This window comes from Balaenoptera ricei, chromosome 13, assembly GCF_028023285.1.
Source record: "Balaenoptera ricei isolate mBalRic1 chromosome 13, mBalRic1.hap2, whole genome shotgun sequence".
Classification (NCBI taxonomy): Eukaryota; Metazoa; Chordata; class Mammalia; order Artiodactyla; family Balaenopteridae; genus Balaenoptera; species Balaenoptera ricei.
The window spans coordinates 70,800,104-70,822,470 of NC_082651.1; the positions used below are offsets into that span (position 1 = coordinate 70,800,104).

Below are 22,367 nucleotides of genomic sequence, written 5' to 3' on the forward strand. Positions count from 1 at the left end.
GAAATCATGGAAAACTAAAGCCAGAAAATGGAAAATGCAAATGCAGCCGTTCCATTAACCTTTCTGAAGCTATTATGTACAAGGGCACTGTTAAGCACTAAAGGAGACAGTCCTAGCCCTCAGAAGCTTAAGATTTTGAAGAAGAGGATTTGGATGCTAACTACATTTTTATATGTAATAGAGGCATATAAAAGTGTGTTACAGGATCAAATAAGAGCACTTAATCCTGACTAGGGAAATCAAGGAAGGCTTCTGGGAGGAAATAAGGTTTAAACTAAATTCTAAGGATAAATAGGAGCTAGCTGAGGGAAGAAGCAAGTAGGAACCCCATATGAAAATGCAGAGAAGGGCAGTTCCCTGGAGGTCCAGTGGTTAGGACTCTGCGCTCTCAGCACCGAGGGCCCGAGTTCAATCCCTGGTCAGGGAACTAAAATCCCACAAGCTGCATGACACGGCCAAAAAAAAAAAAAGAAAATGCAGAGAAGTAATATGAGAGCATTGTAATTTCAGTAAAGAGCAACTAACGTGGTATGGCTATAATTCAGAGTAGGGGAATATGGCAGGAGATGAGCGTGGCAATTTAGGCAAAGGTCAGATCATGAAAGGTATTGAATGCCAAAAAAAGGACTTTAGGTTTTATCAACAGTAATGAAGAACCACTTAAAACCAAGGATAGAGATCAGATACAAGGTGAATTTTAGCTAAATTTCTCTGAAAGCTCTGTGGGTGATAGATTGGAGGTGTGACACTACAATCAGGGAGACCAGGTGTAAGACACGAATACACTAATCCAGATAACAACTGACAAGAGCCTTGGCTAAGACAAGCGTTCTGATTCTCAAAAGCGTTCTTTAGAAAAGGATAGATTCTGGAAACTATAGATTGGTCAACTACATTTTCCTCTCTAGACAACTGCAAAAAAATCACCTGAAGGGTCATTGGGGAGCATTAGAAAATGTGTTGAATGGTTGATCACTAGGAACAACTAACGAATGGTTCACCCAAACCAACCTCCTCTCCTTTTTGATGGGGCTGCCAGATTGAGAGACCAGAGAAGGAGGTATGGACCATGTGCCTTGACTTCTCTGTTTTGATGGCTCGTGTTCATCTTGGTGTGGACAAGTGGACACTAGCCCCATCCCGTGCTTTGTTTTCAGTCTTGCCCTTCGTCACAATAACCTAGATGAAGATTTCTTTGTAAGAATTATTACGACCTTGGTGAGACCCTCACAACTCAGAGATGGGCATTTAAATCCAAAAAAAGGTCAAACAAAAGGTACTGGGCCTTGCCTAAAAATATTTTCCAATTTCAGAGGCTATGGCAGCCAAATCACCCATGGGCCTTGACACTGTGATTTGTCAAGAATTCAACATAATACTCCAGATGAGAATTGACCAACCTGTCAAAGCCAATTGATTTTGTTTCATATCAGTTATTCTCAGCTTTAATCCTTATGTCATTTTGTACGATTCCCAATGGACAGCTGTGGATTCCCCAGATCCTGCCAGGCTCTCTCTTCCATACTAAGTTCTCTCCCACCCTTGGGCTTTTGCACAGCTGTTTCTTGCCTAGAGTACCCTTTCCAATTGCTTAACCTCTCTGATTTTAGGTCTCGGCTGAAGGCTTTCTTTGACCACCCCACCTAAAATAGGGTGCCCCTTGGTTTCACCATCTCTCACCCTTGTTTTCCTTCAGGACATTCATGACAGCCTGCACTGATTTATTTGTCTGTTAGGTTTGGTTTGGTTTGGTTTGGTCTTGTCCGTCTCCCAACAAGAATGAGAATTCTCTGAGGACAGGGATCAGTTCTGTCTTATTCATCACCGTATCAACAGCATGTAGCATGGTGCCTGGAACATAATAGGTTATCGATTAATATTTATAGAATGAATGCATGAGTGAATCTCTGGCTTCCTTGATTCAGAGTGGGCTCATCTATATAAGACTCCACTTTGCCTCAGCCTCTCCAGTCTGCTTTCTGCCCTGACCAGCCACCAACCTTCTCACCCACAGAGAATCCTATTTCGCCCATCACCCCTGCCTGGCTCAGCCCTTCCAGACTTGCTCTCTCCCCTCAGGCTACACAATGAACAGCGTGTTTGTCTTGGAGCTGTTTCTCTTGCTGCCTCAGTGATCAGCTAGAGCTGTTAACCTCAGCTGCTCTTTGCTGCCTCTACTTGTCAAAAAACAAAAAAACAAAAACAGCCAAAACCACAGCTGCCTTGGGATCCTACAGCTAACCCTTGAGAACTGCCTCTAATTATCAAATTTACATAAGGCACAAAGTTGACAGTGTGGCTAATACAATGGTGAATCAATATCACAGTGATCTTCACCGGCTGGTTAATGACATCTCTGGAACATTGTTTTCAAGCTGGGGTCCATCCTTTAAGGGGTAAAGATTGAAAACTTATGTCCAGAAGAGGGTAAGTTTGTAAGCTATTGGAATAAAAATGGAGCTAAACACACAGACTCTGGAGCCAGACTGAGTTTGAATCCTGGCTCTAGTACTTACTACGTGATATTTGGTAAATTAAATAACCTTGTGCCTTGGTTTCCCCAACTGTGAAGTGGGGCTAATAGTAGTGCCCATCTCATAGAATTACGAGGATTAAATGAGTTGATACATGCAAAGCACTTAAAACAGTGTCAGGCACATACTAAGTACTATATGAGTGTCAGATATTATTATATGAAGAATGGTTAAGAAACTGTACAGTATTTGATTCATTATTCCTCAAGACCCTTGCTACTCATAGAGTGTGGTTTGAGGACCAACTGCATTGGCTTCGCCTGGGAGCTTGTTAGAAATGCAGAATCTCAGGCCCTGCCCTTGACCTACTAAATCAGAGAGGACACAACAGAAGCCAAGTTGGGAGCGGGGAGAGACATAGTAGGATGTTGAGTTCATGTAAGAATAAAATTAGTTTTTTCATTCTTCTTACTGCCTCTTCTTCCCCCTCCCCCATCTCTATTTTGGTCTTTTTTTTTTTTTTCTTTCATTCTCCTTTTTTCTTTTCTTGTATAATATATTTTAAAAGGGGAAGACACACTAGTCAGATAAAAACAGCAACAAGCTTGGAGGGTGTGTCCCCTACCAAGTGTAGCACCATCTGGGCTGCTGCCCCACATCGTCCTAGGCTAAAGGAACCCCGGACTAAAGCAGCCAACAGAGTTATCTTTCTTCACCCACCAGAGAGCAAAGTCAGAGTCAAAAGTGGGCCAAGGGGGGCTGGGGTGGGGGGAGTGGGCCAGGTCTCCTGCCAGGCAGGAGTAATACTGACTCCTCTTACCTCCCTAGCTCCTGACAGGAAGAACTTCCCCAAAGGCAGAATCCCAGCTTGACCAGCTAACTGTGCTCTGCACTACAGTCTAATGGAATGTCCTCACTCTGGACCTGCCCCATCCACCTGGGAGGAGTAGGAGGAAGCAGCCATGGGAAGAGAAAAGAACCTGGAGGCCCTCACACTGAAGTGGCCAGAGAAAGGCTGTGTTTGAGTCCCCACCAAGAGACTCACCCATGGGAACTGGGCCAACCATATAGTCAGGTCTGGCTCAAAATGGCCCACGATGTCTACTAATGAAACCCTACTTTCCTCCTCATGAAGAACTGTGACATGTAAGAGAAACACAAAGAACCTGGTAAACGGACTGCAAAGACATGCCAAGGAAATACGGGAGGAATGGGTTCTTGTTTGGTTCCACTTTGAAAGCAAAATATAGCTTATTTTGAGGTGTCATATTAAGAGAAACTTTGGTTGGAATGGGAATGCCGTGAAAAAGGCAAGACCATTAAAAAGGAAAACAGTTTCATCTCACTGAAGAGACAAAGGAAATATGGTATAACATACAGCTTTTTAATGTCATTTTCTGTGCATTTGGCTTCCTAACTAGTATAAAATACTATATGTCACGGGCCACATCTTTTTCTTTCAGTTTCCCCAAAGAGAAGCTAATACACTGCATTACATGCGGTAGGTGCTCACTAAATGCATTGCATTTCAGGAGATGCTGATCTCACCAGAACTTAAATCGACTTGACAGTAATCAGATGATTAATAGCATTAACATGAAGAAAGTACATGGCACTAAAAGACCAGAATCTGTTAAAATCTTCTTCCTGTGTTAACCAGGTATCTACATAGGAAGGCGGCAGGTGGGAATTGTTAGGGAAAAGTGTAAACAGATAAGAACGGAAAATCCTTGTTGCTCCTCTAATTTATGAGTCCGCTCTTAGTCACTTAACATTTATTACGACTTCAATTTCCCTATGTGAAATAAAGGTGGGAGACAGTAGATACAAAGCAAATAAGATTGATGGAGATGGGCATCAAACACATACCGGGGCAAAGAGTCATTTCTGTTGAAATTCCTGGCAGAGAGATGCCTGGTCTCACTCTGGCAGTGTCACAGCTTCCCAGGTTGTCCCACATAAGGAATTTATCCTCAATTACCTGCTGCATTTGAAAAATGAAGAAAATGAAGGTGGTCAGGGAAGCCTGATTGAATGTTTGAAAAAGACTCTAAATCCATCCAGGTTCACAGTCAAATCACCCTTCATTACAACTCCTAAGCAGCATTTTAATATAGACGGTCTAACACAGAACTTGGGAGAGTGGGGGAGAAGGGACTAAGTACTGGCTTTTGGGGAGATGCAGCAAGATGTGGAATCAGTTCGTGCCCATTTGGGTTTTTTTAACATCTTTATTGGAGTATAATTGCTTTACAATGTTGTGTTAGTTTCTGCTGTATAACGAAGTCAATCAGCTATATGTATACATATATCCCCATATCCCCTCCCTCTTGCGACTCCCTCCCACCCTCCTTATCCCACCACCCCAAGGTGCTCACAAAGCACCGAGCTGATCTCCCTGTGCTATGCGGCTGCTTCCCACTAACTATCTACTTTACATTTGGCAGTGTATATATGTCAATGCTACTCTCTCACTTCGTCCTAGCTTCCCCTTCCCCTTCCCCGTGTCCTCAAGTGCATTCTCTACATCTGCGTCTTTATTCCTGTCCTGCCCCTAGGTTCTACAGAACCTTTTTTTTTTTTTTTAGATTCCATATATATGTGTTAGCATATGGTATTTGTTTTTCTCTTTCCGACTTACTTCACTCTGTATGACAGACTCTAGGTCCAACCACCTCACTACAAATAGTTCAATTTCGTTTCTTTTATGGCTGAGTAATATTCCATTGTATATATGTGCCACATCTTCTTTATCCATTCATCTGTCAATGGGCACTTAGGTTGCTTTCATGTCCTGGCTATTGTAAATAGAGCTGCAATGAACATTGTGGTACATGACTCTTTTTGAATTATAGTTTTCCCTGGGTATATGCCCAGGAGTGGGATTGCTGGGTCATATGGTAGTTCTATTTTTAGTTTTTTAAGGAGTCTCCATACTGTTCTCCATAGTGGCTGTATCAATTTCCATTCCCACCAACAGTGCAAGAGGGTTCCCTTTTCTCCACACCCTCTCCAGCATTTATTGTTTGTAGATTTTTTGATGATGGCCATTCTGACCAGTGTGAGGTGATACCTCATTATAGTTTTGATTTCCATTTCTCTAATGATTAGTGATGTTGAGCATCCTTTCATGTGTTTGTTGGCAATCTGTATATCTTCTTTGGAGAAATGTCTATTTAGGTCTTCTGACCATTTTTGGATTGGGTTGTTTGTTTTTTTGATATTGAGCTGCATGAGCTGCTTATATATTTTGGAGAATAATCCTTTGTCAGTTGCTTCAGTTACAAATATTTTCTCCCATTCTGAGGGTTGTCTTTTCGTCTTGTTTACGGTTTCCTTTGCTGTGTAGAAGCTTTTAAGTTTCATTAGGTTCCATTTGTTTATTTTTATTTCCATTTCTCTAGGAGGTAGGTCAAAAAAGATCTTGCTGTGATTTATGTCAAAGAGTGTTCTTCCTATGTTTTCCTCTAAGAGTTTTATAGTGTCTGGCCTTACATTTAGGTCTCTAATCCATTTTGAGTTTATTTTTGTGTAGGGTGTTACGGAGTGTTCTAATTTCATTCTTTTACATGTAGCTGTCCAGTTTTCCCAGCAACACTTATTGAAGAGACTGTCTTTTCTCCATTGTATACCCTTGCTTCCTTTATCAAAGACAAGGTGACCATATGTGTGTGGGTTTATCTCTGGGCTTTCTATCCTGTTCCATTGATCTATATTTCTGTTTTTGTGCCAGTACCATACAGTCTTGATTACTGTAACTTTGTAGTATAGTCCGAAGTCAGGGAGCCTGATTCCTCCAGCTCCGTTTTTCTTTCTCAAGATTGCTTTGCTATTTGAGGTCTTTAGTGTTTCCATACAAATTGTGAAATTTTTTGTTCTAGTTCTGTGAAAAATGCCATTGGTAGTTTGACAGGTATTGCATTGAATCTGTAGATTGCTTTGGGTAGTATAGTCATTTTCACAATGTTGATTCTTCCAATCCAAGAACATGGTATATCTCTCCATCTGTTTGTAACATCTTTAATTTCTTTCATCAGCGTCTTATAGTTTTCTGCATACAGGTCTTTTGTCTCCCTAGGTAGGTTTATTCCTAGGTATTTTATTCTTTTTGTTGCAATGGTAAATCAGAGTGTTTCCTTAATTTCTCTTTCAGATATTTCATCATTAGTGTATAGGAATGCAAGAGACTTCTGTGCATTAATTTTGTATCCTGCTACTTTATCAAATTCATTGATTAGCTCTAGTAGTTTTCTGGTAGCATCTTTAGGATTCTCTATGTATAGTATCATGTAATCTGCAAACAGTGATGGTTTTACTTCTTTTTTTCCGATTTGGATTCCTTTTATTTCTTTTTCTTCTCTGATTGCTGTCGCTAAAACTTCCAAAACTATGTTGAATAATGGTGAGAGTGGGCAACCTTGTCTTTTTCCTGATCTTAGAGGAAATGGTGTCAGTTTTTCACCATTGAGAACAATGTTGGCCATGGGTTTGTCATATATGGCCTTTATTATGTTGATGTAGGTTCCCTCTATGCCTACTTTCTGGAAAGTTTTTATCATAAATGGGTGTTGAATGTTGTCAAAAGCTTTTTCTGCATCTATTGAGAGTATTATCCTTCAAATTGTTAATATGGTGTATCACATTGATTGCTTTTGTGTATATTGAAGAATCCTTGCATTCATGGGATCATGATCATGGTGTATGATCCTTTAATGTGCTGTTGGATTCTGTTTGCTAGTATTTTGTTGAGGATTTTTGCATCTATGTTCATCAGTGGTATTGGCCTGTAATTTTCTTTTTTTGTGTGGCATCTTTGTCTGGTTTTGGTATCAAGGTGATGGTGGCCTCACAGAATGAGTTTGGGAGTGTTCCTCCCTCTGCTATATTTTGGAAGAGTTTGAGAAGGATAGGTATTAGATCTTCTCTAAACGTTTGATAGAACTTGCTTGTGAAGCCATCTGGTCCTGGGCTTTTGTTTGCTGGAAGATTTTTCATCACAGTTTCAATTTCAGTGCTTGTGATTGGTCTGTTCATATTTTCTATTTCTTCCTGGTTCAGTCTTGGAAGGTTGTGCATTTCTAAGAATTTGTCCATTTCTTCCAGGTTGTCCATTTTATTGGCATAGAGTTGCTTGTAGTAATCTCTCATGATCCTTTGTATTTCTGCAGTGTCAGTTGTTACTTCTCCTTTTTCTTTTGTAATTCTATTTGAGTCTTCTCCCTTTTTTTCTTGATGAGTCTGGCTAATGGTTTATCAATTTTGTTTATCTTCTCAAAGAACCAACTTTTAGTTTTATTGATCTTTGCTATTGTTTTCTTTGTTTCTATTTCATTTATTTCTGCTCTGATCTTTATGATTTCTTTCTTTCTGCTAACTTTGCGGGTTTTTTGTTCTTTTTTCTCTAATTGCTTTAGGTGTAAGGTTAGGTTGTTTATTTGAGATGTTTCTTGTTTCTTGAGGTAGGATTGTATTGCTATAATTTTCCCTCTTAGAACTGCGTTTGCTGCATCCCATAGGTTTTGGGTCATCGTGTTTTCATTGTCATTTGTTTCTAGGTATTTTTTAATTTCCTCTTTGATTTCTTCAGTGATCTCTTCATTATTTAGTAGTATTGTTTAGCCTCCACGTGTTTGTATTTTTTACAGATTTTTTCCTGTAATTGATATCTAGTCTATAGCATTGTGGTCGGAAAAGATACTTGATATGATTTCAATTTTCTTAAATTTACCAAGGCTTGATTTGTGACCCAAGATATGATCTACCATGGAGAATGTTCCATGAGCACTTGAGAAGAAAGTGTAATCTGCTCTTTTTGGATGGGATGTCCTATAAATATCAGTTAAATCCATCTTGTTTAATGTGTCATGTAAAGTTTGTGTTTCCTTATTTATTTTCATTTTGTATGATCTGTCCATTGGTGAAAGTGGAGTGTTAAAGTCCCCTACTATTATTGTGTTACTGTTGATTTCCCCTTTTATGGCTGTTAGCATTTGCCTTATGTATTGAGGTGCTCCTATGTTGGGTGCATAAATATTTACAATTGTTATATCTTCTTTTTGGTTTGATTCCTTGATCATTATGTGGTGTCCTTCTTTGTCTCTTGTAATAGTCTTTATTTTAAAGTCTATTTTGTGTGGTATGAGAATTGCTACTCCAGCTTTCTTTTGATTTCCATTTGCATGGAATATCTTTTTCCATCCCCTCACTTTCAGTCTGTATGTGTCCCTAGGTCTGAAGTGGGTCTCTTGTAGACAGCATATGTATGGGTCTTGCTTTTGTATCCATTCAGCCAGTCTATGTCTTTTGGTTGGAGCATTTAATCCCTTTATATTTAAGGTAGCTATCGATATGTATGTTCCTATTACCATTTTCTTAATTGTTTTGGGGTTTTTTTGGTAGGTCTTTTTCTTCTTTTGTGTTTCCTGCTTAGAGAAGTTCCTTTAGCATTTGTTGTAAAGCTGGTTTGGTGGTGCTGAATTCTCTTAACTTTTGCTTGTCTGTAAAGGTTTTAATTTCTCCGTCAAATCTGAATGAGATCCTTGCTGGGTAATCTTGGTTGTAGGTTTTTCCCTTTCATCACTTTAAATATGTCCTGCCGCTCCTTTTTGGCTTGCAGAGTTTCTGCTGCAAGACCAGCTGTTAACCTTATGGGGATTCCCTTGTATGTTGTTTGTTGCTTTTCCCTTGCTGCTTTTAATACTTTTTCTCTGTATTTAATTTTTGATAGTTTGATTAATATGTGTCTTGGCATGTTTCTCCTTGGATTTATCCTGTATGGGACTCTCTGCACTTCCTGGACTTGACTATTTCCTTCCGCATGTTAGGGAAGTTTTCAACTATAATCTCTTCGAATATTTTCTCAGACCCTTTTTTTTTTTTTGTCTTCTTCATTTCGGACCCCGAAAATTTGTATGTTGGTGAGTTTAATGTTGTCCCAGAGGTCTCTGAGACTGTCCTCAATTCTTTTTATTCTTTTTTCTTTATTCTGCTCTGTGGTAGTTATTTCCACTATTTTATCTTCCACGTCACTTATCTGTTCTTCTGCCTCAGTTATTCTGCTATTGATTCCTTCTAGAGAATTTTTAATTTCATTTATTGTGTTGTTCATCATTGTTTGCTTGCTCTTTAGTTCTTCTAGGTCCTTGTTAAACGTTTCTTGTATTTTCTCCATTCTATTTCCAAGATTTTGGATCATCTTTACTATCATTATTCTGAATTCTTTTTCAGGTAGACTGCCTATTTCCTCTTCATTTGTTTGGTCTGGTGTGTTTTTTACCTTGCTCCTTCATCTGCTGTGTATTTCTCTGTCTTCTCATTTTGCTTAACTTACTGTGTTTGGGGTCTCCATTTCGCAGGCTGCAGGTTCGTAGTTGCCATTGTTTTTGGTGTCTGCTTCCAGTGGGTAAGGTTGGTTCAGTGGGTGTGTAGGCTTCCTGGTGGAGGGGACTGGTGCCTGTGTTCTGGTGGGTGGGGCTGGATCTTGTCTTTCTGGTGGGAAGGGCCACATCTGGCAGTGTGTTTTGGGGTATCTGTGAACTTAGTATGATTTTAGGTAGCCTTTCTGCTAATGGGGGGGGGTTGTGTTCCTGTCTTGCTAGTTGTTTGGCATGGCGCGTCCAGCACTGGAGCTTGCTGGCCATTGGGTGGAGCTGGGTCTTAGTGTTTAGACAGAGATCTCTCGCCAATTGACATTACGTGGGGCCAGGAGGTCTCTGGTGGTCCAGTGTCCTGAACTCGGCTCTCCCACCTCGGAGGCTCAGGCCTGACACCAGGGCAGAGCACCAAGACCCCGTCAGCCACACGGCCAGGTATGTGGGGATTTTCTTGCCTTTTGGGAAGTCTGAGGTCTTCTGCTAGCGTTCAGTAGGTGTTCTGTAGTTGTTCGACATGTAGATGTACTTTTGATGTATTTGTGGGGAGGAAGGTGATCTCTACGTCGTACTCCTCCGCCATCTTTCATCCCCCTACAATAGGAGACTCCACTGATGACGCCAACCTCCGCAAGAGCTAGAGGTGCAGAGGCATTTTTTCAGAGGGTTCGCAGCTTGCTTTTTTTCTTTTCTTTTCCTTTGTGCTTCGTCTAGTTTCACTTGTTCACAGGGTGCTTCATGCAGAGGCCTTGCACCCAGCACTTCAGATCAGAGTGCCTAGGGAGAAATGGCTGCACTGTCACCTCAGCTCGGCAGGCCGGGCCGTGTTCGGAAGCGCTGCCCCTGACACTGCAACTCAAGATGGCGGTGGAAGGCCATGCGCAGCCTGCCCATTTGTATATGGCATTCAAGGAGCAAATATCCCTTCCTGCCAGGTGAGGGAATGGGATGGGTAGTGGGGAAAAGAAGGGAATCCAAATTATTCTGATTCACTACACCCTAGAGATACCCAGACAAGGTCACTGTATGTCTTAGTCCATTCAACTTGCTATAACAGAATACCATAGATTGGGTGGATTATAAACAACAGAAATTTATTTCTCACAGTTCTGGAGGTTGGGAAGTCCAAGACAAGGTGCCAGTACATTTCAGTGTCTGGCGAGAGCCCACTTCCTGGTTCACAGATGGCAGTCTTCTCATTGTGTCCTCACTTGGGGTAAGGGGCAAGAGAGCTCTCTGGGGTCTCTTTTATAAGGGCACTAATTCCACCTTCATGACCTAATCACCTCCCAAAGTCCCACCCCCCCCAAATACCATCACATTGGGGATTAGGTTCCAACATAAGAATTTGGGGGGGACACAAACACTGAGTCTATTGCAACATACTTGAAAGTGTAAAAGAGGCTTACTTTCTTCCTAGGCTCCTCATTACTAAACCAAAGGTCAAAACCAGTAAGTACATTACTTATTGTGTTAAGACTGCATTGTAGTTTAATCTTGGTTCAAAGAGAATGGAACAGACTGATGTTTTAACGTCAGACTGGTAACAAGAAAATCTGGTGCCAAATATGAGAGTTTATTATAATCAGAAGTGGGATGGGAAGCAAAGAATTAACAGGAACACAAGTAACACATACGCCCCTAAATTTTCAGTTATCGCATGATGAGTATATTTGTTGAAAGCAGTATTTCAGGAGGGCTACACCAGATTTCAGGGCTATGTTAAGTAACAGAGTGAAGAGGAAGAGAAAGGAAATAGAATCTTATCAAGAAGGAAATGAGTCAAACAAAAGCAAAAAAAAAATCTCGAGAATACTTTTGAAGTAAATCTATTTAGAAACCTCAGAGTCCCTTAAACCTTTGGGGAGGAGAACCATAATCTGGTTTATTATTTACAGTTCTGAAACTTGGCCAAGTTCAGTGAGAACCACAGGATTGTGTGTGTGTGTGTGTGTGTGTGTGTGTGTGTGTAGTATTACTGGAACATCAACTTGTCATTGAAAACAACAACAAATTTCAATGGAACAAGAAAAAGATGATGTAAAATCAAATACTACAACATTCAGAAATCAACTGATTTCTAAATCAACTGTTTCTAGCTCCAACTGGAGATTATTACCTGTCCTAAGAATATTATTTAGACAATGAAAGTTGAGCCCAAAGATGTAACTCACATTATTGGTAGGGGTTTGTGAAGTGGCTTACAGAAATAAAATTAAACAAATATTCTACCTATAGTGAGAGTAAGTTACACATACTGGATTCTGTTTACCAGGCAAATGTTATTGTCCTAATTTACTGCTTGATTCTTAACTCTTCATTTCAAAAACAATAGCGGTTTATCTAACAAAATTCTATTCATTTCCTCATGCTATAATTGTAGAAATTTTTCACTCTAAATTCCATTAATTATCATTAAATTAGTAGATTAAACTTTGTTGAGACCTTCTTTATTGAAATGTTTTTTCATCCAATTCTGCCACTTGTTAACTCAAAAGTCCATTATCCTTATCTCCACCTCCCCTAATTCTAATAGTATCTATAGACCTCTAACACTAGGCAAGTGCTACCTCAAGCTAACACATCCCATATAAAATTCATATAAAGGAAGGGACCTCCCGACCATCTCTCCCTGTCTTACATTATTTCAAAAATACTACTCAAGGCTCAATGGTACACATTTATTAAGGCCACTAGCAATTTTTTTTTTTTAATTTTTAAAGAGATCATCGAACATTTGAGTTGATTATACTTGAACTGCAGAATCATGGAGTTATAGGCAACAGCCCTCTCTTTTTACCTCAGAGGTTAAACGACTTGCATCACACAGGTCAGTAAATAGAAGGCTTGCACCAGAACTCAGGTCTCACTCCCAGGTGAGTAATCCTGAGTGTGTATACTATAAGATAAACACAAGTAACAGTGTCGGGTTCTTTACTGAAGGGAAAATGAGAATCAGCACTCTAAAATACCATTCATTTCCATAAGTTTCCAGGCTATTCCAGTTCTGTTCTAAATGAGTAGGAATTTGTACATCTTATAAAGAGAGCCAAATTTTCAAATAAGGGAATGAGACAAATGCAGCCGCATAGGAGGTACGTATGCTAAAAAAAGAATATGCCTCTCCTTATCTCAGAAACACTTCATATCCATTTTCTTAACTTGAGCAAGTCAAGCTAAATTTGATTAAGCACATTTCTACATATCACATGAGCCTACCACTAGTACAGAAGAGAGTGGAAACCAAAAGAAATGCCACATATTTCATGGTGTGATTCAGTTTCTTTCCAAATGACACTTCCTTTGAAAAGGCATAGATTTGAAATCTGCCTTTTGGAAAATGCTTCTTTTCAATTTTCAAATATAATTGTGATGTAATTGATCTAATCTGCATTTCAAAGCTTCTAGAGCTGAGCTTAACACCAAAACTAAGCATGAGATCTCCTTTTATGGACCAAAATAAAGAACAGTGTATTGAATTATTAGATAAGCTTTTGTTCTTTTCTTCAAATATTTGCATGAATTATTCAGGCCTTGTATGGATGGAGCTTTGAAATATTCAAATTCCTTGAAATATTTCATTATTTAAGGTTCATACTTATTAAATCCTGTAGGATGCACTTTTCCTGTGAAAGTGCACATTCAGTTCAGTTATTATTTCTTCAGTAGAGAGTGTATACAGAGCAGAGTCTCAGGTGATGGAGGAGATACAAAGATAAGCAAGAAAATCTTCAGAGATTTTTACCCACAGGGGGAATACAAAGCTATAAAATACTTGTAAACCACAAGTTATACAGTTTATAAAGAGAAAGAGATACCTTCCAGCCAGGGGCTAAAGGAAAAACTTCAGAGAGCATCTGGCATGTCAAATGGGCCCTGAAAGACCAACAGGAATTTCACAAGTAGGAGAGCCATGAAATGACGGGGCTGAGATCTCCACTTGACTCACGCTCTCAGTTTCATCTATGAAACCCCTTTTAGATATGATAACCCATGCAGTCATCTTCCCAGCCATGATGCTAGCTCCTCTGGTCTACACCTTGATTTGGTCCCCCACCAGGCAAACACATTCTGACTATCCCAGGAGCCCCTTTTCTGAGGGCTGCTCCTACATTCCTTCTCCACAGATACTCCCTCATTCAGCAATTCTGGTCACAAGCAGCCCTAAAGAATCAGTGCAGAGCAGCAATCACAATCTCATCAGAACCCTTAATACATACCCATTCCTTCTCTCCCTTAAATCCTGCTTAGCGAAAGATGCAACCCAAATAGCTACAAATGCGGCCATGTTACCCCACACCCACTTCCAATGCATCCATGATACCCCAAACAGTAGTCCTTAACTTGGTGTGGAAAGCTTTTCTGTCCAGCTTCATTTATCTCCATTCTCCCTGGCTCACAGTGACTCTTTGTAGACCCCAACACACACACACACACACACACACACACACACACACTCACTCACTCACAGGCACCATGTTATATTTTGGTTTGCTTATGCTTCCCATTCTATCTGGAATACAAGCCTCTCTTCCCCGGGTTGTCAAAATAGGTTGTCCTACTCATCCTTTAAGTCTCAGCTCAAATGAATTTTTTTCTGTTGATAGTGTCTTGCTCTTTCTAATAGAAAAATTTAGCCTTTCTGGACTGAACTCACAGTGTGTGTGATCAATACAATACAACAGTCTTGATGTTTTGTCCATACAATAAAGGATTCTTCCTCCTCATTAGGGATAAGGTGGCAGGGAAGAAAGGTATGAATATTTATAAGTTAAGTCTTTTCTGGAAGGGAGTTTCCAGAATCATAAACTTTGACACAAACTCATCAAAATTCTGCCACTTTCAACTATCCTGCTTTGTTAGGAAAACACTGAAATGGTCTAAAAGAGGAATGCTAGGGGATCACAGCACATGTGTGAACAGTGCAATGGCAAGAAAGAGGAAATTTAAGGCAAGAGGATCAATAGAATGTGTAATTAACTGGCTCTAGAGAAAACAGGAGGAATCAAGGATGGGTATGACTTTGACCCTTAGAAACTAGGAGAAAGATAGTATCTGTGATGGAATTGGGAAGATTCAAAAAGGGAGGAAATTTGATGGAACAGCAAAACATCAAGTGGAACTACAACAGGCAGATGGATAGCTATAGAACTCAGGCAGAAAAAGTCCTGGGGTAAAGATAGGGACTCCATTTTAGAGATTACTGAAGACGTGAGAATGTGTAAGGGTAAAAGAGAGAGTGAAACCAGAGGTCAAAGGCCTTGGGGACATCTACAATTACAAAATGAGGGGAGGAAGTGAAAGCAGTTTAAAAAAAGGAAGAGTCAGGGCTTCCCTGGTGGCGCAGTGATTAAGAATCCGCCTGCCAATGCAGGGGACACGGGTTCCAGCCCTGGTCCAAGAAGATCCCACGTGCCGCGGAGCAACTAAGCCCATGCACCACAACTACTGAGCCTGCACTCTAGAGCCCGTGAGCCACAACTTCTGAGCCTGCGTGCCGCAACTACTGAAGCCTGCGTGCCTAGAGCCCGAACTCTGCAACAAGAGAAGCCACTGCAATGAGAGGCCCACGCACCACAATGAGAAGTGGCCCCTGCTCGCCGCAACTAGAGAATGCCTGCGTGCAGCAACGAAGACCCAACAATGAAGACCCAATGCAGCCAAAAATAAAATAAATAAATAAACTTAAAAAAAAAAAAAGGAGGGGCTTCCCTGGTGGCGCAGTGGTTGAGAATCTGCCTGCCAATGCAGGGGACACGGGTTCGAGCCCTGGTCTGGGAAGATCCCACATGCCGCGGAGCAGCTGGGCCCGTGAGCCACTATTACTGAGCCTGCGCGTCTGGAGCCTGTGCTCCGCAACAAGAGAGGCCGCGATAGTGAGAGGCCCGCGCACCGCGATGAAGAGTGGCCCCCACTTGCCACAACTAGAGAAAGCCCTCACACAGAAACGAAGACCCAACACAGCCATAAATAAATAAATAAATATTTAAAAAAAAAAAAAAAAAAAGGAAGAGTCAGAAGAGGTAGTGAACCAGGACAGTGGAGCACTGTATTAGCCAAAGAAAGAGAGGGGGAAAAGGAAGAGCGATTAACATTGTTGGATGCTACAGAGGAGTGAAGAAAAATGAGGACTGAAGGAAAAAGCCATCTAATTTGGTGACTGAGTAATCACACTGGTGACCTCAGAGAGAGCAGTTTCTCAGAGAAAGGTGGGAGGGGAGGAAGCTAGATCCCGAATGGTGGAGAGAGCAAATGGGAGTGGACTTACAGTGCTCTGAGGACCACTCTAATCCAAAATGATAGTGAAAACAGATGAAATATAAAATAGGAGAGATGTCAGACATGTTTACACTCAAAAACACCTCTGCTGCCCAGAAATGGAATGGAAATAATACAGTAAGTGGCCTAGAGCTGTAGACCTGCAGGATTCGGCCAAAAGCCAACAGAGGCATTCAGGAACTGGACTCATGCAGGGTATTAAGGGCTAAACATCTCCCGTGTGAGGCACCTGAAATCAAGGACCGTACAGGGCTACCCCCTTGAAAGCAGCTGCCTAGGGCTACGGGCTTGAACAAATTGACATGCCTAGGGAGGGTGGAAGCGTAAGGCACAGTGTCACAGCCAGAATTTGACTCTAGAGAAGGGATTGGATCTACAATGCTATAGGATAAGACCAAGGTCTGGCCTGGGAGTCCCAGGATTTAGATGGAGAAACCACAAAACTACTAAACAGGGAAGGTTGAGTTTGGAGGGACATAGGAAGGAAGGGAGGCAGGAAGGAAGGGAGGGAGGGAGGAAACTAATGCTAAGAAAGCAAGCCAAAACTAGAAGCAACAACATGGAGAAGAATTCACACCAGACAAAAAATGGAGGGGAAGGTTATAAGACCGAAGAAAAGAAATCAGAGATTTAAATACTGAAAATATTGAAACAGGTTTAAATATGGTAGTGGACAGCTCCTGTTTTCGCTCTACCCAGCATCTATTTCCCCTTCTTTTGATAACGGCATTCCAATTTTCCTTAGAGGACCAGTCTTACTTTCTGTCTATACGCATATTCTAACACACTGACTGAAATGATTGGTTCAGAGATGAGCATGTGACCAAATCAATGAATCAAAACCATCCTAGAATTTTTGCAGGTAGCAACAGGTAAACAGTAAAAAGGAAGTTCTGGCTTTTGCTGAGAGAATATATGATGTAAGCCATCTTGGCACCACAGGGATATCCTGACTAGGAAATGGAGCCAAGACAGAGGGAAGTACACTAGAGGGACAGAGAAAGCAAGACCAAGATCTAATGATATTATTTGATAACCTGGATCCAGACACATTGGCTTCTTATTAGTTAAGTGAGCCCATAAGTTTCCCTTTTTTGGTTAAGTTAATTTGAATTAGGTTTCTGTTACTCTTACCTAAAAGAATCCTGACAAAACAAATGAAGAGACGTAGTGGTTTCTATTTCCAGATAACATGATCAGTTACCTAGAAACCCAAGAAAATTAGCTGAAAAACTATTAGAACCAATGATGCAACATCAATAAGCAAAAAAAAAAAAAAAAAAAAAAAAAAAAGTCAGCAGACCAATTATTTTAAAAATAGAAAGTGTGATAAGGAGAAAAAAATAGGTTCCATTTACAACAGTGACAAAAACTAGAAAATAGCCACCAAAAAAACTAATAAGATATGTGCCAGAACTACAAGAAAAAGCTATGAAACCTAGATAAAGACCTGAATAGGAGGACTTAATGTTGTCAAGATAACAGTTGTCCCCAAATTATCCATAAATTCAATAGATTTCCAACAGAACAAAAACTGATCAATAGCTCAATGGAAAAAAAGAGAGAGCCCAGAAATGGGCCCATGTTTATAGGAATTTAGTATGTTATAAAGGTAGTATTTCAAAACAATAAGGGAAAGAATGGACTCTTCAATAAGTGATGTTAAAACAATTGGCTATTATTAGGAAAAAAATTAAGTGACTTTCTTTTTACCTCACATTATTAAAATAAACTCTAGATAGATTTGGGTGATAAAACAAAGATATTATCAAACTATTAAAAGAAAATATATAGAAGACCATGTTTCTGATCTTGGAGGTAGGGAAGATCTCCTGAAACAATATACAAAATGCAAAAGCCATAAAGAAAAGGATTGAAAAGGTTAAGAAACTTCACTTTATCAAAACTTTAAATCTGTTCAACAAAAGAAACCATAAATGAGATTAAAATTCTAGTGATAGACTGGGTGAGATCATGGTAACATACACAGCAAAGGACTTACTCTTACAGATCCTTAAAAAAAAGACAAACAAAATAGAAAATGGACAAAAAATATGAACAGGCAATTCACAAAAGAGGAAACGTGAATGGCAAACATTTGAAAAGATGCTCAGTCTCACCGTTTTAGGGGGAAATGCAAATAAAAGCATGAGGATACCATTTTCCACCTTTAATTGGCAATAAGTAAGAAAGACTGATATCAAGCACTGACAAGCATATTGGAATTGAGGTACTCTCTTAAACCACTGCTGGGAATATAAACTGGGCAAGCCTATTTGGAGAACAAATTGGGCAGTAGCCCTTCCAACTGTAGATGCATCAATCCTTTCACTCTGCAGTCTCACACCTTGGTATCTACTCTAGAGAAATACTTGCATGGGTGCAAGAAGGAAAGTGGTAAGAGGTTGTTCACTGAAGTACTATCTGTAGTAGTAAAAACCTAGAGCAACCTAAATAATCATCAAAAGAGGGACAGTTAGATAAATAGCGATGCATCTGAGTTATGTAAGAGTATGCAGCAGTCAAAAAGAATTAAAACACACTGACACAGAAAAATCTCCAAGAGGCATGGCTAAATTAAAAAGAAAAAAAGAAAAAAAAGCAAGTTGGAGAACAATCCACACTGTATGATACCATTCAGGTCAAAGCAAAATTCTCTCTCTTTCTAAATCTGTGCGTGTGTGTGTGTGTGTGTATACACACATATGTATAAAATATATAATATACAGATAAATAATACAGATATTTAAATATCTGAAAAGATGAAATGATACAGTCCAAAGTGAAATCTGTGTTGGCAGAAAGTAGAAACCTGAAATGGAGGTGAGAGGAGGGGTAGAAAGAAAACTTCTTTATTTACCTGTAGTGTGTGATTTTTTTTTTTTTTTTTAAGATCCCTTGTAGCTCTATGAATGTAGGTCTTCACTCTGTTTAGGAAAAGACCCTCCCCTTTCTAAAGGTCTGCTCCAGATCAGGCATCTGCGTCTCTGTGCTGCATTCCTGGTGAAGCTGTGACTCAGCCCAGTGTGCCGCAAGCCAGGCCGGGGTGCAGAGATTCTGTGCTTCAGTCCTGGGTCAACATTCACCCAGACGGACCATGGGCAAATCAGTTTCAGTTCCCTTCTCACCACCAGCTCAGTTTGGAAACAGGTACCTCACAATGTGGTGAGAACAAGGGTGCAAGCAAATCGCCACTCTACAAGCTGCCTCCCCCCATTCTCTCAGTGCCTCTGGCCTTGGCAGTGGGGAGGTGGAGATTTCAGGGAAAATGTCTGGGGACTTTGTGCACTGCTCACAGCAAAAGAGCAAGCTGAGAATACCACGGCTGGAAATTCTTTAGTGCAGTCAAGTGTTCCTTGCCCATCTGGTTGACTACACGCAATTTTTCTTGCACTTTTTTGGTAGTTGTAGGGCAGACAAAATAGCCCTTCACCACAAATAAAGCCCTTGGAGACATGATTTACAGACCACAAAGACAGACTGAACTGGGAGGGGGGACCCAAATGCTGTGAACAATCTCCTTAGGAGAATGCCATAAATAAAAACCCTACTTAACGGTCAGGGGTGTCCTAAAAGGAGAGGAAGTCAGCATGTATGATAAAACAGCTGTGTAAATTACACAGCTTCCAGGGTACTACTAACCACATCATGCTACTTCCTAAACACTGGATTCCCTTATCCCTCTCCTTCTCTACCCCAAAATAATCTAAAACAATCTTACAACAATTACTAAACTAGGGGAAAGGCAAACCACTCTGGGAAGGAAAAAATAGCAGCTGCTCTACATATCTTTTTCAGAGTTTGGCTAGGATTGTTGAAGTTATCTGTCATTTTCCTTTCTTCGTGGCTGCCTTGACAGCCCTTCAGGATTTCAGCTGGTTCCAAGCACCTCTCAATAAAGATCATTCCAGAGAAGTTTCATATTCCTAAGATTCCTTACATCTCTCTTTCTTTAATTTAGGAAATGAGGTTGAAAAAGATGAAAAACAGCCCAGATTTCACCATTTTCTATGCAAGGTTCTTGCAAAGCAAGCTGTGCCTCCCTTTCCAACAAGGACAGAGAGAGGCAGTTCTGATTGGGAAGTAGGCGGTAGGGCCTTTGGAGCAGCAGTAGGACTATGTGTCTTTGGAAAAGGCCCCAGCAGGCCCAAAGGCTGTTTGAAAACTTTTTGTAAAGGAGGGGAAGAAAAAACAGAAAAGCAGACTTTGGTGCACTCAGCCATTCAAAAAGCCTGTGTCTGCACCATGGACTTCATTCATTCACCAAATGTTTATCTTGCACCTATGCGGTGCCAGGCTCTGTTCTAGATGCTGAGAGTAGAGCAGTGAAGACAACCAAGTGTCTGATCCCTGTAGGGAGTTTCTGTGTGAGTGGGGATGGGGCTGATCTATGAAGAGAGCTCCAGGAAGCCCTTTCCCCTGTTTCCTCCCAGCTGGGTGCATGCTGGCCCCTCCCTTCTTTGGGTTCTGGAGTCCCTTCCTTCTGCTGCGTCCTTGGTTTATTATTCCCTTCACCTTTCCCCTTTATAATCACTTGTCCCTTTGTAAAAATCAAAGCAGGACCAGGGAGCTGATGAAAGTGAGGCCTGTGACTCATAGGAGGATGTTTTTCTCCTTCTCATTTATGCAACTCTCTTCTCAGGAGAACCTTTTTGTTATGAAGCTAGCTTGCCTCCTCTTTTTCAGAGATTCCTCATTTCAGCTCTGATTGTCAAAATCTACTCTCAACTTTCTGCTGGTGTTGCAACTCCCCTACCACTCACCGGGGCCCTCGGGGTACCCTGGCAATCATTTCTTGTTTCCCTATGCAGCTTTTTTGGTTGTTGTTGTTTTCATCCTTCATTTAGACTGTTTCCCCCAAATCTCCATACTCCTCAGAGTTCCCTACCCATAGCCCACCCCAACCTCCCTGCTCACCCAGTAAGCTTCAACAGATGACAGTGCCCATACTTCACAGAGAACACAGAAACCAACAGAACAGAACTCCCTCCATTTCCAGTCACCTGCTATAGACTGAATGTTTGTGTTCCCCCAAAACTCATATGCTGAAATCTAATCACCAGTGTGATGGTATCTGGAGGTGGAGTCTTCGGGAGGTGATTAGGTCATGAGGATGGAGCTGTCATCACTGGGATAAGTCCCCTAAAAGAGGCCCCAGAGAGCTCTCCTGCCCTTTTCCCCATGTAAGGACACAGTGAGGACCAAGAAGGGGGCTTTCACCAGTCACTGAACGTGCTGGCACCTTGATCTTGGACTTCCCAACCTCTAGAATGGTGAGAAATAAAATTCTGTTGTTTGTAATCCACCCAGTCTATGGTGTTCTGTTACAGCAGCCTGAAAGGACTAAGACACTAACTATGAAGTCATCTGCACCTGCACACGTTGTTTCCACCCCTGCACAAAGAAACGGTGTCCTGCCATTTAAGGTGAGCCCCTGCACCAGAGCTTAGGACCACCCCATTTAACTTTCTCAGGGAGAGCACCCCATCAGTTATCCCTTCTTCACCTCGCTCTCCATTCCCTCCCCTCTGCCAGATCCTTTCCTCCAGCCTAACACAAAGCCCCTAGCCTTTGCTTCTATGAACTAAAAGCAGATCCAGAAACCAGCCAAGGATGAATATAAATAATAAAAAGAACCAGGACAGGGACTTCCCTGGTGGCGCAGTGGTTAAGAATCCGCCTGCCAATGCAGGGGACATGGGTTCGATCCCTGGTCCGGGAAGATCCCACATGCTGCAGAGCAACTAAGCCCGTGTGCCACAACTACTGAGCCTGTGCTCTAGAGCCCGCGAGCCACAACTACTGAGCCCACGTGCCACAGCTACTGGAGCCCGCTCTGCAACAAGAGAAGTCACCGAAATGATAAGCCCATGCACCACAGTGAAGAGTAGCAACTAGAGAAAGCCCACACACAGCAACGAAGACCCAACACAGCCAAAAATTAATTAATTAATTTTTAAAAAAAGAACCAGGACAGGATCTACATAAAGATACTGTTAACTGACTGTTGGATCTTTTGAAATCATCCTTTACTTCTCTCACCTTTTCGCTCATATTCTACTTTTTGGGATATTTATGAGCTCTATCTTCTAACCCTTCCAGTGAAACTTTTATTTTGCCAATCATATTTGCATTCCCAAGACTTCCTCATATTTCTGATCATTCTTTTTATCGCATCCTTGCTCTTGTTTTAGGTAGGTAATATCTTCTCAAGTTTCTGAAAGCGCTAATTAGAGATTGTTGG

The 22,367-nt window shown here is 41.0% G+C and overlaps 1 protein-coding gene across 1 annotated transcript in view; it reads right to left on the reverse strand.

The window, feature by feature from the left end:
- Window positions 1–1,558: 1,558 nt before the first annotated feature.
- The window catches only part of LOC132376756 (cuticle collagen 8-like), a 42,583-nt gene continuing 21,774 nt past the window's right edge, over window positions 1,559–22,367 (reverse strand). The window contains exons 3-4 of the mRNA XM_059942607.1: window positions 4,344–4,458; window positions 1,559–1,851 (exon numbers count right to left, since the gene is read on the reverse strand). Of these exons, the coding sequence (XP_059798590.1) occupies window positions 1,733–1,851; window positions 4,344–4,458 (234 nt within the window). The 3' untranslated portion in view covers window positions 1,559–1,732. The remainder of the gene's footprint in view (window positions 1,852–4,343; window positions 4,459–22,367) is intronic.